A 14215-nucleotide genomic window follows, 5' to 3' on the forward strand; every position below is an offset into this window, starting at 1 on the left:
GCGCAGCAAACAAATTTAAAGATGAAATTTTCCTTTTTCGAATAGTAAGTTAATTTTTTTTATGAAATCTTGAAATTAGATGTGAACTAGAAACAGTGAATTGGATTAATCCTAATCTTAAAATTAATGTAAATAAAACAATTTTCATATTTCATAAAATTCATTTGGCAGTAAATAGAGAGAAAATATACGGTTTACCCAGTCTAAGTAACATATCAGAAACAACATAGTGAAATAAAATGACTGCAGTTTTTTAAATTTTGTATGAAGCAGGCTACTATGACCAGTTATATTATTATAACTGCTTAAATGGTTTAATAATTAATATTTATACTGCAAATATATTAAGTAAACATATTAATTGTTAATATTAATATAGGGATTTTAAATGGATGCTAGCAATAATCAGTTTACCAAATCCATTCAATAAATCTTTCATTAATTAACTGTTGTCATAATAACACTATATTCATGACCACATTCGGAATTTAGAATAATCGAGATTTTACTGTTCATTGTGAAGCAAAAGTTTTCGTTTCGTATAATGTTATGAAAGCTAAGTTGAATTAAGGTGAAGGTTATGAAATATTTTGGTTATCTGGAGTTTGTAATTCATTTGAATAAAAACCCTTTAGAATTTTTTTTTTTCAGTATTTTCAAATGAAATTTTTGAATAATATAACATTAATCTGTGTACCTTGTCTTCAAGTGACTTGTAAATGCTGTACAGTATAGCACTGCATTAAGCATTTTCACTCACATTCTTAAGATTTCCCTACGTCTTACGCATTCTAACGAGTTGTTATCTGCATATATTTTCCTACATCTTCTGGTATTCAGCAAGATCTGAATACAAACAAAATATTTTTGTATATTTCCTTTCTATGCTTTGTCAACATGTTAAATATTAAAATATAAACATATACGCGTATTCATAGCTGTGCCTTTGTTTTCTTTTCTTTTTTTTAAATTTAATCATGCACATAATTTTAAACCATCTTCTGTACATAGTTTTCTTATATGCACACAGAGTAAGGCACAAAATTTATCTGGACCATATACCCACTGCACGACGATAAAATATATATTATAAAACGAAGCATGAAATAATGTATGTTCGCTTATTCAAACATAATTAGAAGTGGTTTAAAATGTCCAAAAAAAAAATAAAAAGAAAATATGATTAATATTATTCTAGTGTGATTTCTAGGAAGGTTAGAGCCCTCTGTTCGTAACCTGAAACTATAACCGCGTTTGTTTATGTCCAGAAAATGATGCCTTTTATAAGACTGAGTCTCTTCTAGTGCAAAGTAATGACAGAAGTAAGTGCTCTAAGCAGATGGTGACCAAGCTTTAAAATATCTTAGATAAGGTCCGTCTTCATTTTGTTAGTTTCGTCTTTTTTGGGAAGGGGAATTATAGCAGCATGTAGTGCAGTGTGTAGGCCTTGAATGATCTACTATATCAATGTCAGTCTGTCGACGAGCAGTTGGGTGGTTCCTTTCTCATTCTCAGCGGAGTATAATGTCCATGGTTATGGGCCACAGTTCATCTGAGCCAACAACGTTTACGCTTCAGCCTTCGTCAGGGTTGCTGTCGATGAAGTTGGGGATGATTTCACAGTAGAAGCTTTAGAGGGTGTCAAGTCACTGAAGTGGATTAAATTGGCAGTTGGGGTTTGGGTGGTGGTGGGCTCTACAGTCGTTCCAAGCGTGCTTCCTGGAAAAAAAAAAAAAAGTTTCAGAAAAAATCTTTAAATAGAAATAATAATAGTATGCTATTCACAAATAAAAGCTTATCGCAGCGTTTGTGGTAATTGAAAGAAGGCTGTAGTGTATTCTCAGAACGAACGGCCACTTGCAGCTTTGTAATTAAAGACATACATTGATCAAGTTTTAACGCTTTTTATAGGAAACGATAAAGAAGCCAATTTTTAATTAAATCTTTTATTTAATTAAAAATTTAATTAAGAATATTTTAATTAAATCTTTTAGTCTATATTTGTTTGATATGAGGGGGAATTTAAATCTTCTTTACCGCCATTACCAAAGAAGTTCGATACATATTAGCGGAAACACAGATAATCGAAGATCATGGATATTGCTATTGCCTCGTAAACTTAAAAAACCTGATTAGATATAAAACACACGATTATAAAGCCTGATTTGACTCTGTCAAATCACGTTTATTTTTGGAGACAGAAATTTTCATAATCTATGACTCTCATATATTTTTAACGAAATATTTGAGTATATCACTAAGATGCCAGAAAATTTAGTTAGTTAGGGACATCGACTACTTTGGTCGTAAATGTGCCGGTTCGTATGATACCAGACACGAACTTTTATATCGTATGCTATGTCTGTAAAGTTTTGTGAACTGGCCGATTTTCATACGATAGTCATCACCGGACTTAATCGGTATAGTGTCTCAAAAATTGAGACTCTGGTGGAGCTTTCACGTTATGACAGTGCCTCGGTTGTACCGAATTTGTTCAATAACCAAATAACATCAAATCAATAGCGACTTTCTGGTCGGAAACAATTGATACGAGAGGCTAGTGGAAGCTGTAAAGACTTGCGCAGGGAAACAGAAAGGCTAAAATTAGTCAAATAATAACCCATGCAACAGGTAATCAAAGAGGCATTTCAGAATGCCCAACTCACCAGTCATGGATGAAGTATCGCAGCCGACGACTGAACCGGCTTCCACTCCAGTCAGCAAAAAACAAAGCACGATGACAATAGGCTCAGCAATACACTGGACAGTGAAAGATTGGAAAATTGTTGCATGGTTTGGCGCATCCCAGTTTCTGCTGGTTGACACGGATGGGGAGGACCAGAATATGGCGAAAACGACATGGGGTCCATGGAAGAATGCTTTCATTGTAGAGTCCTATAGTCCCACGGGAACTATTTTTAATAATTTTCATACTAAATTCTTTTTCTGAACATTTTTTTTTTTAGAATTTTTGTCTCATTACTTTTCATACCAACTGCGTACAGTTGATCAGTGATCACTGTATTTTACAGTTTTTATCATCTCAAATAAGATAGGTATTTTTTCAGATATCTAAAACGCAAGAATTACTTGACATATTGATCGGAATCCAGGTTATAAAAAATTATGTTTTTATTAGAAATCAGCCGTGACCTCTTGAGGAACTTATTCTTCACTCAAAGACTATTACTTACAAGATGTAAGTAATATTCTTTGTCTACTGTCAAAGGCAAGGGAAATGGCTTTTGCCCTCGTAAAGGTAACTACAGTGGAATCAGAGAGTTTTTAAATTCCGTGCAGTGGGACAAACTAATGAAGTTACCAACAGAAAATAAAATTTAAATGGGAAGCATTCAGGGATGCAATCGTAGAAGCTACTAGGATTTTACACCAATTAAGAAATACTGTTCAAGGCTTAGACTAAATGTCAGATGAACTGATAAGACTCCTGGTAGAGAATAAAAATGCATGGGATGCATATAAATTATCAGGTGATACAGATGCTAACAGTAGATATAAACTAGTCTGCATTCAAGTTACAAAGGAGGTTAGGCAAGCTAAGGCATATTACGAGAAGTCTCAGGCAAGAATGCAAAGGAAAACAGCAAAGACTTCTTTACTTATGTAACTCACTAGAAGGAAGGGGATTAATCATACTGGTCAACAAAATGTGAATAGCTTAACTGTTTGTGGGGGGATGAACAGTTGTAAGGACAGGTCTTTACATGTTGATGATTAAGCTCGGGTTGTGGACAAACTGTATGAATATTTTGCAACTACGTTTACACCTAAGGAATTCTTTAGGGAAGGGAATACCAGAAGCTTACCAAGTTCTGACAGGAAACTAAATGATTTTGTTATAACTGAGAGGAAAGTGGAAGAAAATTTCTTGCAGCTAAAAATAAAAAGGCGCCTGGGGTGGATGGGATCTATCCAGTTAAATTAAGGGGGCGACAAAGGCGGCAAGCAGACGCTTAGCCATAATTATGACACCTTTTTTGGATTCAGAGTAGTCTCTGTGGGCTGGAGATGTCCGACTCTATCCCCAATTCATAAAGGGGATCAAAGCGTGAATAAGCATACTTACAAGCCTATTGTTGTAGTAGGGTTTTAGCAGCATTAGCGACTAAGGCCCTATTTCTCCGTGTATACTGTCTGCAAATTGCATGTATTCTGTGGTCGATTTTCTATTTGCTGGACGAAAAACCCGAGTTTCCGTTAGAAAAAACCATTCTACCCTCGCCTGAAGAAGAAAAACCACGTTGTGAGAACGGCCCATAAAAACTTCTCCCATCATCGACGGGACTCGAACTCAGATCTTTTCCACCCGGTGTGGGGAGGACCACGATTCTACCGACTGTGCTACCCACGAGGGCTAGAAGCCTATTAGCTTAACTACTATTCCAGGGAAAATAATGGAGTCACTGCTTAAAGAAGTAATACAGGACCATCTAGACAGGAGTGCAATTATACTTCAGTCACAGCAGATTTGTTAAATGGAGATCTTGTCTAACCAATCTAATTGGATACTATGGTACAATAACAAAGGAACTGGTTGCAAAAATAATTCTGATATCATATACTTAGATTTCAGAAAAGCTTTGTATATAGTTGCACATAAAGGACTGCTATATAGATTGGAGCAGCCTGGTATTAAAGACAAGTTACTCCTATGGATAAAGAGATGGTTGAGTGGGAGAAGGCAGAGAGTTGTTATCAATGGGCAATGACTTTTTGGACTAATGTTATTGGCGGAGTGCCCCAGGATTCAGTGCTGGGTCCGTTATTGTTTTCTCTATTTATAAGTGATATTGATGAAGACATATCAGCTTTAATGTCTAAATCTGCAGATGATACGAAGATTTTCAGGGTGATTAATCATAGTAATCATAGTATACTACTGCAACAAGGTGTAGACTGCTGCTGGTTTCTCTTCCATTAATCCTAGTGGCTGCTATGGCAGCACATTATACGCCTCCTGTGTTGCACCTTTGTTGTTGAGGTAATGTGGTATTATTTGCTGATTGAGGTAGTCTGTAACTCTCCACAGGATTCCATTGGGTCTCTGCGTCAGTATTATTATTACACTCATTTTATTATTACATTTCATTTTAGGAATGGGTGCAGAGAAACGTAATGAGATTAGTGAGAGAAACAAAAGGATACTCTTACCAAAGAAAGCTTGAGTTCTGCAAACTGCAGCGCCTAGAGACATCACCTGCGAGGAGAGAGAGATCTGATTGAGGTGTTTAGGCTTTGAATTGGTTGTGTAAGCTCAATGCTGATGGAATTCCTCCTCTTGCCCAGGTCACACATATGAGTCTGCACGGGTTGCACAGCGGTATCGTCACCGTCCTTCCCACACCAGGTGGAAAAGTCCCGGGTTCGAATCCCGTCGATGACGCGAGGAACTTTAATGGGCTTTTTCCACTCAATGGCTGAGTTAGTCGGTCTCAGGCATAGATAGCTAGGTTATCCCCCCCCCAGACACTAGCGTTTTTTCGTCCAGCAAAACAGGCAAATCGACCACAAAACACACACAATTTATAGACAAAATACATATATGGGTATATATTAGAAATAATGGGTGGCCCTAATATAATAGTTTGAGTTTGAGGCGACACATAAATTCGAATTGAGGAAGGATGGTCGCAGAGTAGATGTGCGGAAATTTGTAAAATTAATTGCCATGTCCATTCATGATTATTAACTATTGTTTCTTAGTTACTGATTATCTCTGTCTTGAGACTGATTATGAAGAAATATAGTTGCGCAACTTTTGGATCTAATATTCACAGCTCTAAAGCTGCATCAAATTAGAAAATTTTACCTTAGAGCAGATCGGATAGCAGTAGGTAAAAGAATCAATGTATATATTAAAATATTTTGAGATTATTTTTCTACCAGAAAGAAATGCCAAATCTAGAGAGAGGGCGCTGACTCTCTTTAGAAAATACAGCTGCGAGTTACAGGCTCCGAAAAAAACGATAAGTTTTTGCTTATCATTTACATAATTGTTATTTCATATTGTACTTAATACGTTGTCTTATAGTTCTAATTACGCTGGTTATTTTTATTTTTATTTGTATAAACAGTTTTTGTAGATATACGTAATACTTTATAAAACCGTTATTTCATTCGAATATTGCAGGCATTGTTTTGTATATAGTGATCGGGAATTCAAATTTTTAATTGAGGTAGTTAGGTAGCTCTAACGTATAATTATAGAAACAGTAACACGCTTCACTGTTTCTATTAGATAGCGTAGTATTGACATTTAATTTAATTTATTGATCTTATTAATTTAAAATATCATGCCCCAAACTAGAGCAGCAAAGCAACGGGCACAAAGTGGCAGGAGTGCTGTGACTCGGGGGAGAACTGAGGGGGGCGATTCTCCAACGCATCACAGCCTTAAAAAATGTGCAACTTGTGAAATGTTTGCCGAACTATCTGGAACGGAACATGATATTGCCATGGGGGATGTCTTTGTGTTTGCGCGATGTAAGGAGTGTAAGGAAATCAGGCGACAACTCAGCGTTGTTATGGGCCTATATGAGAGTTTGAAGGACAGGGTGGATGCCCTCGGAAGATCTAAATTGAGGGGCCCATCAGGCTCTCAGCTGCCCACATCAACGCCAGAGCTTGCCCTTGGTCATCACGCAACACAGCGGCAACCCCCAAGGCAGATTGCGCTGGTCCCAAAGGAACTAGTAGTTGTTGGTGACTCTATTGTCAGGGAAACGGGAAACATCCTTTGTAGAAAGGATAAATGGAACAGGACCAGAGTATGTCTGCCAGGGGGAAAGGTTGATGACGTTGTAGAGCAGATATCATCTTTTAAGGGCACAAAAGGTGATATAGTTGTACACGTTGGCACTAATGATATTAAGAGTAGGAGACCGGCAGAATTACTTAACAAGTACAGGTCACTGATGAAAAAAAGCCGTGAATTAGGGTTGAATTTGAAAGTGTCTGCAATTCTGCCCAGACACGATAGGAGGGAGTATATGATGAGAGCCTTGTCGATCAGTTCTGCCCTAGAAAGATTGTGCAAGGCTCAAGGGGTAGAATTTTTTTCAGCCTGGACTTGTTAACAGGAGAGATTGCTTCTACAGGGATGGGATACACTTAAATAGAAAGGGTGCAAGAATATTTGCTGATGCTATCGAGGCAGTGTTAGGTGGGTCGGAAAACTGATAGCTTGGGGGGATACAAGGACTAATAGTTTAACAGTAGCCGTAGGCAGAGGTGAAGGTGAATCTTGCACAACTTCTATTAGAATAAGTAGCGACCTGGAGCGAGGGGTGTTGGGGGTTTCAGGGACGGATGTCAGTCATCGTGAAACAGGTGGGTATATGGGATGTGTTAGAGTGGCTGGGAATAGGAATAGGTGCATGTATACTTGCATGTATACCAATGCTAGAAGTATAGTAAATAAATTTGATGAATTTGAAGTGTTGGTCAAGACATCAAAGGCGGATATTGTTGGGATATCAGAGACGTGGTGTCACACAGATATAAGGAATGCCGAACTGGAATTTGGGGAGTACAATGTGTACAGAAAGGATAGACAGGATAGGAAGGGAGGAGGTGTTATGCTGTTAATTAAGAAAAACATAAAATCAAAAGAAGTGCGTCCAGTTGATATAGATGAACAGTGCACTGTTGAGTCAGTTTGGTGTGACATAAGCACTGCGAAAGCAAAAATTAGAGTAGGAGTGTGTTATAGGCCTAATGACTCGAATGAGTACAATGAACAATTGTACAGAGAAATAGAGTGGGTAAGTAAATCGGAATGTCTTATAATGGGGGATTTTAACTTCCCAGATATTGACTGGAACTTGTGGGTTGGGCACTCACACACTAGTCAGACTTTTGTGGATTTACTGGATGATTGTTTTCTGCAGCAGCATGTTCGAGAGGCAACCAGAGAAAGTAATACTCTTGATCTGGTTATCAGCAGTGATCATTCATGTATTAGGAATTTGCAGATAAAAGAACCACTAGGTGGCAGTGATCACAGTGTACTGACGTGGGATTTACTTAAAGATTTAATTACCATCAGGGGTAAAGGAAAGGGTTTTTGCTTCCGTAAAGGCGAGTACAGTGGTCTCCGACAGTTTTTAAATTCTGTACAGTGGAATCAACTGACAATGTTACAAACAGTAAATTCTAAGTGGGAAGCATTCAAGGAATTAATCGTGGAGGCTACTAAAAGTTTCATACCTATTAAGAAATACAGTATTGTTCAAGGTTTAGGCCTAAATGGTTGTCAAATGAACTAATGAGACTCGTAACAGAGAAGAAAAATGCATGGGATGCATATAAATTATCAGGCGACTCAGAAGCCTATGGCAGATATAAGTTAATCTGTAATCAGGTCACGAAGGAGGTTCGGCAGGCGAAGGCAGATTACGAGAAATCCTTGGCAAAAGATGCTAAGAAAAACAGCAAGGATTTCTTTACTTATATAAATTCTAAAAGGAAGGGGATGAATCTGATTGGTCCACTTGACATCGATGATTCGACTGTTGATGATCCTGCTCAGATAGCAAACAAACTGAATGAGTATTTTGCATCTACATTCACACATGAGGAGTTATTAAGGTTTGAAAATGGCAGAAGGTTATCAAATTGTGGCAGGGTGCTTAATGATCTTGTAATAACTGAGAGCAAAGTGGAAGAGAAATTGTTGAAGTTAAACGTAAGAAAAGCACCTGGGGTGGATGGGATCTATCCAGTTATATTAAAGGAGGCGGCAAAGCAACTAAGCAAACCCTTAGCCATAATTATGAGAGCATCCTTGGACTCAGGGGAGGTTCCCACGGACTGGAGATGTGCAAATGTATCCCAAATTCACAAAGGGGGATCGAAAGGTGACACGAGTAATTACAGACCAGTTAGTTTAACTTCTGTTCCGTGTAAAATAATGGAGTCGCTGGTTAAAGATGCATTGCAGGATCATCTAGACAAGACTGCAGCAATAATTCAGAAACAGCATGGGTTTGTTAAGGGAAAGTCTTGTCTGACAAATTTGATAGGATATTATGATGTGGTTACAAAGGAACTGGATGCAAAAAATAATTTTGATATCATATATTTGGATTTCAGGAAAGCTTTTGACACTGTTGCGCATGGAAGACTATTGTACAAATTGGAGCAGAATGGTATTAAGGGTAAGTTGCTACAATGGATAAAAGGATGGTTAAGTGGGAGAAGGCAGAGGGTGGTAATCAATGGGTGCTGCTCTTCTTGGACTAATGTTATTAGTGGAGTCCCACAGGGTTCAGTGTTAGGTCCACTGTTGTTTTGTATATTTATCAATGATATTGATGAAGGTATATCAGGCTTAATGTCGAAGTTTGCAGATGATACAAATGTTGGCAGGGTTGTTAATGACAGTAATGGCAGTGTGCTACTGCAACAGGATCTAGATAATTTGGGCAGATGGGCTAAGAAGTGGCAACTGAAGTTTAACCTTGACAAATGCAAAGTACTGCATATGGGTAGAAGTAACCCCAGAGAAACGTACCAACTGTGTGGTACTACACTTAAGGTGGTAGAAAATGAAAAAGACCTGGGAGTAATTGTGCAGTCAGATATGAAGTTCTCTGAGCAATGTAGACAGGCTGCCAGGGCAGGTCATGGGGTTTTGTCAATGATATATAGGAATTTTACTATCAGGGAAAAGGAGGTGATTATCCCTCTGTATAAGTAAGGCAATGGTCAGGCCACGCCTTGAGTACTGCGTACAGGTCTGGAGGCCTCATTTTAGGAAGGATGTAGATTTACTTGAGCGTGTACAGAGAAGGACAACAAGATTGGTGAGGGGAATGAAGGGATCCTCTTACCAAGAGAGGCTTAAGTTCTGCAAATTGCAGTGGCTGGAGACTAGGCACCTGCGCGGTGATCTGATTGAGGTATATAAGGCCTTGAATGGGTTGAGCACGCTGAATTCTGATGGGATCCTTCCACTTGTTCAGATTACGAATCTAAGGGGGCATAAATTCAAATTAAGAAAAGACAGATGTAGAATAGATGTGCGGAAATTTGCCTTTAGCCAGCGGGTGGTTAATTTCTGGAACAAACTTCCATCTGTCGTTGTGGAAGTTGATAGGTTGAATAAATTTAAGGAGGAACTGGACAGGCATTTGGAGGAAATGGTGTGATTTTTTTTTTTTTTTTTTTTGGCTGATGCTGCATAAGCTCATACATTTGCTTTCTTGCATCACATGCCACTACTACTACTACTACTACTACTACTATTTGCATAATGAAGAAAGCACTAAAATATTTCTGTGCCAGAAAGAAATGCCAAATCTATTTTCATAATGAAGAAAGCACTAAAGTATTTCTGTACCATAAATAATAAACAATTCACACTAGAATGGAACTGAAGTTCATAGTCAAGCATGGTACCATTGGAAAAAAAAAATGGCACGAAATTAAACTTCGACAACAAGATAAAGAAATTCAAATTAATATATATTGAGACAGGAACCTTAGCAGCACTAATCGCTAGCATTATTGTTGTTAAGAGTGTTATATCACTTATAAATGTAACTTTAATTAACGTTACTACTGATTGCAATAAAGATATATCAGCGTTTTAAAAAAAATGTCATCTGGTTCCAGCCAGGTATCTGCCCAATTTGCAGATACCTTTATCCTTCAATTTTCAAAGTTTCTCCAGTTCTGTTCTACAAGAATAGGCAATTAATTTATTTCAAAAATTCATGAACTTAAATAGAATTATATACAGTCTACTACTATCCGCATGTCCTCTAGTCAGTGCTATCTGCGAAATAAAAAAAAATATACCGTGAAATTCAAAGGATAATATCGGCAATACCTCTTAATGGCTCTCGCACACCCATCTTATAAAGGAACAATAAAGCGCACTGTGAAACTGCGTGATCCAGTTATTTAGTTTACAAAAGCCTTTCGAAGCTGAAATCCTCTAGTACTAAGGTTTAGTTTCATAGACTCCTACTGTCTTTCTTCCTACCTCTTCCTTCTATAAAACCATTTTTTTTATTTCTTCTAAATATAGATAATATTGAGATATACTATGTTTTGTGTTAATATAAAAAGTTCTCGAAGCAAAGGACAACGATTTCTAAATGGATAAAAAAGTACTAAATGAAGAAAGTACGAAATGGGGAAACATTACATTTATTGTGTGTAGGCAGTCTCAGCCAACCTTTGGCATCACCCCAGAGGCATCACTTACTGAGAAAATTAATTATTTTTTTAATTATAAGTGTCCGGGCATAGCCCATATCCGAAAGTGTGTGTATTGTGTCTGCAGTAGTGTGTATTCATGGGCTGATTTGAATGTGGTGCGGACTGAAAAACCGGAAAAACGCGGAGAAAAACGCTACCTTCTCCGCCTGAGATAGGCTAACTACAGTGTCAATTGAAGAGGACTGTAGAAATTCTTCCAGTCTTCGACGGGACTCGAACTCAGCCCTCGCCAAACGAGCGACAGGTGGTAAAACTATTATACTGTCATTGAAGACACTCACTGAAAGCACGAAATGAAGAAACTCAAAATACGAAATGAGGAATATAAAACTTTGGTAAAATAAAATGTTTGATAAATGTTTGTTAAACATCTATTAGGACCTTCGCGCCGATTTGGATTTGAATAAATCTTGTATAGGTGCAGAAAGCCTATATAAAATCTTATCTTATGCAATGTATATCAACTTTTGAGAATTTCAGCCCGAAAACTAGAAATTTCTCCGATCTTTTTAGGCCTAGACTGAACTGATATTAAATGCAGAAGTCACCACTTCCTGTCTAATAAACAATGTACTTTATAATATAAAGGACTGAATAAATAACAGAATGGCTATCTATCTGTTTGCACTTAATTTTTCAAACAGGGGAAGAGTTTCTTTAAGAGGAAAGTTGACAAGTTTTATGTCCTCTAGTACGTATTTTTCAAATGGCCTTCGACCATCTTATCTATGACAACCACAGATAAGATCGTGTGACAGCATGGAGTATACTTTCATCTCATGCATCACTTTGTCATTGATTAATGTTCTAAAGAATTCGTTCTTCATTTCTTTGTGAACAGCTGCCAGTTTGCTTTATTGTACCGTACACTCTTGATCCGTGCAGTGTCGATATCCTTAGATTTACAATGTAAATGTGTAGTGAAATATAGCTTTGGGAGAAAAGTGATCACAGTTTCAGGGCCTGAGTACGGATAAGTGGTTGAAATTTGTATAGTGGAACAGTCGGGATTTTATCGTAGCTTATATTACAGGAAGGCAGACATAAGGAGTAGACAAATTTGACGGAGTTGAAAGTATTTTTTCCGGTTTCGCTAAAAAGATTTGATGGGAATTGTATAGTTTAAAAAAAATCTTCACCATGAAAGTATTCTGCACACCCTTGCAGCGTGAAGATTTATTGATTATCGCCCACCAAAATTTTATGAACTTTTTAATATTGTTAGAAAACAATATTAAAAAGTTTATTTGGAAATACTGTACTTTTGTCTAAACCAATATATAACTAGTGATTCAAAAATCCATCATTTTAACTCCGAATGTGTGATCAATACGATATCTGCTTTATTAATTCGCCAACAATGTTTTGCATCACGACAATGAGTTGAATGCCCCATCTGCAAGAGTTGTTTCTAATGCAGTTTTTATGGTTATAAGGTCTCTTGCCTGAATTTAGATGATGCACTTCGGATATAAACAGCTGTGCAGTTTTCTTCTCTAGATATTCCATAAGCGATATTATTTACATCATTGATGTCTAGATCTTGATAAACCTTAGACCTGTTGAACATAGCGTGTAGCCAATTATAATACATTTCCCTTTATTCCCTAGGAAGAGTTTACAAATTCAGCGAGAAGCCGGATTTTCAATCGCAACAGGCCACGTATTTTTTAGAGCTGTGTACGGGCTCGAACCGACAACCTCCTTACTTGTGGCCGCGCACTCTAACCACTGAACCACAACCGGCCCAAAGGTAAGATGAGAAGGCTACTCGAACTTCAGTCTTTGAATGCTTCTTAATTCTACGCGCAAACTGACTGCAGTAAGGAATGGAAATGGTGTTCCGGAAGCAAGATTTTTGCACTTGATGAACAGTATGGAGATTTTGTAACTTGTTTTTTACTTCTTGAAGGTTCCTTGGGCTATTAACTGCGTCGGGTATGTTTATACCTTAAATGCCTGGTATCCATATCTACAGTTGAAGTTATGGATGAAGTTGAACTGGTAATGAGTTGGTGGACTTCAGCAGTATTTAATGTTCTAAACTTGGGGAAAAACCTACAAACGGTACTATTACTTTGCCAAAGTGAGAAGAAAAATCACAAAGGTGGAGGATTTATATGATACTACCGGTTCCAGCGGTTGGTGAATATCTAATATTTGGTAAATGCTGAGTACTTCACTATACCGAACGTGCGCGGCATTTTGAAACATCTTATTCCTATCCTTTGTAGGATGTTCAGAATAAATTAAATTGTTGCTCTTCCTCTAGAATTAGGTAATAACTTAACTTTTCAAGAATAAGATAAGATATTGAGAATAAGTCATTAAACAGGTTTGCTTTTCAACTAGAATTGGATAATAATTTAACTTTTCATCAGAAATTAAGTTGAAAGTAATTTCTATGAGGGATTAAGAGTTTCATGTGAGTTTTTAACGAGATTTTAATGAATGTTGTATGAAATTTGCAGTTTCCTGTTCTCAGTTTGCCAAAGAGTTGTATGCTGTCAGAATTATTAATCTTTTAATAACCTTAAAAAAAACTAACATAAACTTTGTTTCCCCTTCAGTGCCTTATTATGTTCACTATTATACTTAATTAAAAAAATTCTTAGTTAGTAATAATTTATTTTGATGTTTCAATGATTTTTTTTCTGTTAATAAGTGTTTATGAAAAGCTGTAAGAAGCAGCCAGTTATAGTACAAAAAATAATGCATGCAAACAGAAAAGAAGCTACCTGTTAAGCCTATAAATTCTTTGTGAAAAACTACATGCCATCCATTTCTTTTTGTTTATTCTTATTCCAGTTTTATCTATGTTAAAATATTGTTGTTTATTATACATATTCGCATCGTAATGTAATTATAAATTTAATTTTAGATGCCACTTTCAATTCCGACAGTTCGGAAAAAATCATGATCATAAAGTAGTTCAATGGCCATGACTGCTTATTCGTAATATATT

At 36.9% G+C, this 14215-nt stretch overlaps 1 protein-coding gene across 1 annotated transcript in view; it reads right to left on the reverse strand.

Moving 5' to 3' along the window:
* Positions 1–1226: 1226 nt before the first annotated feature.
* LOC150077140 (potassium voltage-gated channel protein Shaw-like) overlaps positions 1227–14215 on the reverse strand; it is a 312952-nt gene continuing 299963 nt past the window's right edge. Inside the window, exon 5 of the mRNA XM_090386920.1 lies at positions 1227–1719. Within this exon, the coding sequence (XP_090243046.1) occupies positions 1568–1719 (152 nt within the window). The 3' untranslated portion in view covers positions 1227–1567. The remainder of the gene's footprint in view (positions 1720–14215) is intronic.

The sequence above is a fragment of the Mastigoproctus giganteus genome, chromosome 12, assembly GCF_048544385.1.
Source record: "Mastigoproctus giganteus isolate SK-2022 chromosome 12, ASM4854438v1, whole genome shotgun sequence".
Taxonomy (NCBI): Eukaryota; Metazoa; Arthropoda; class Arachnida; order Uropygi; family Thelyphonidae; genus Mastigoproctus; species Mastigoproctus giganteus.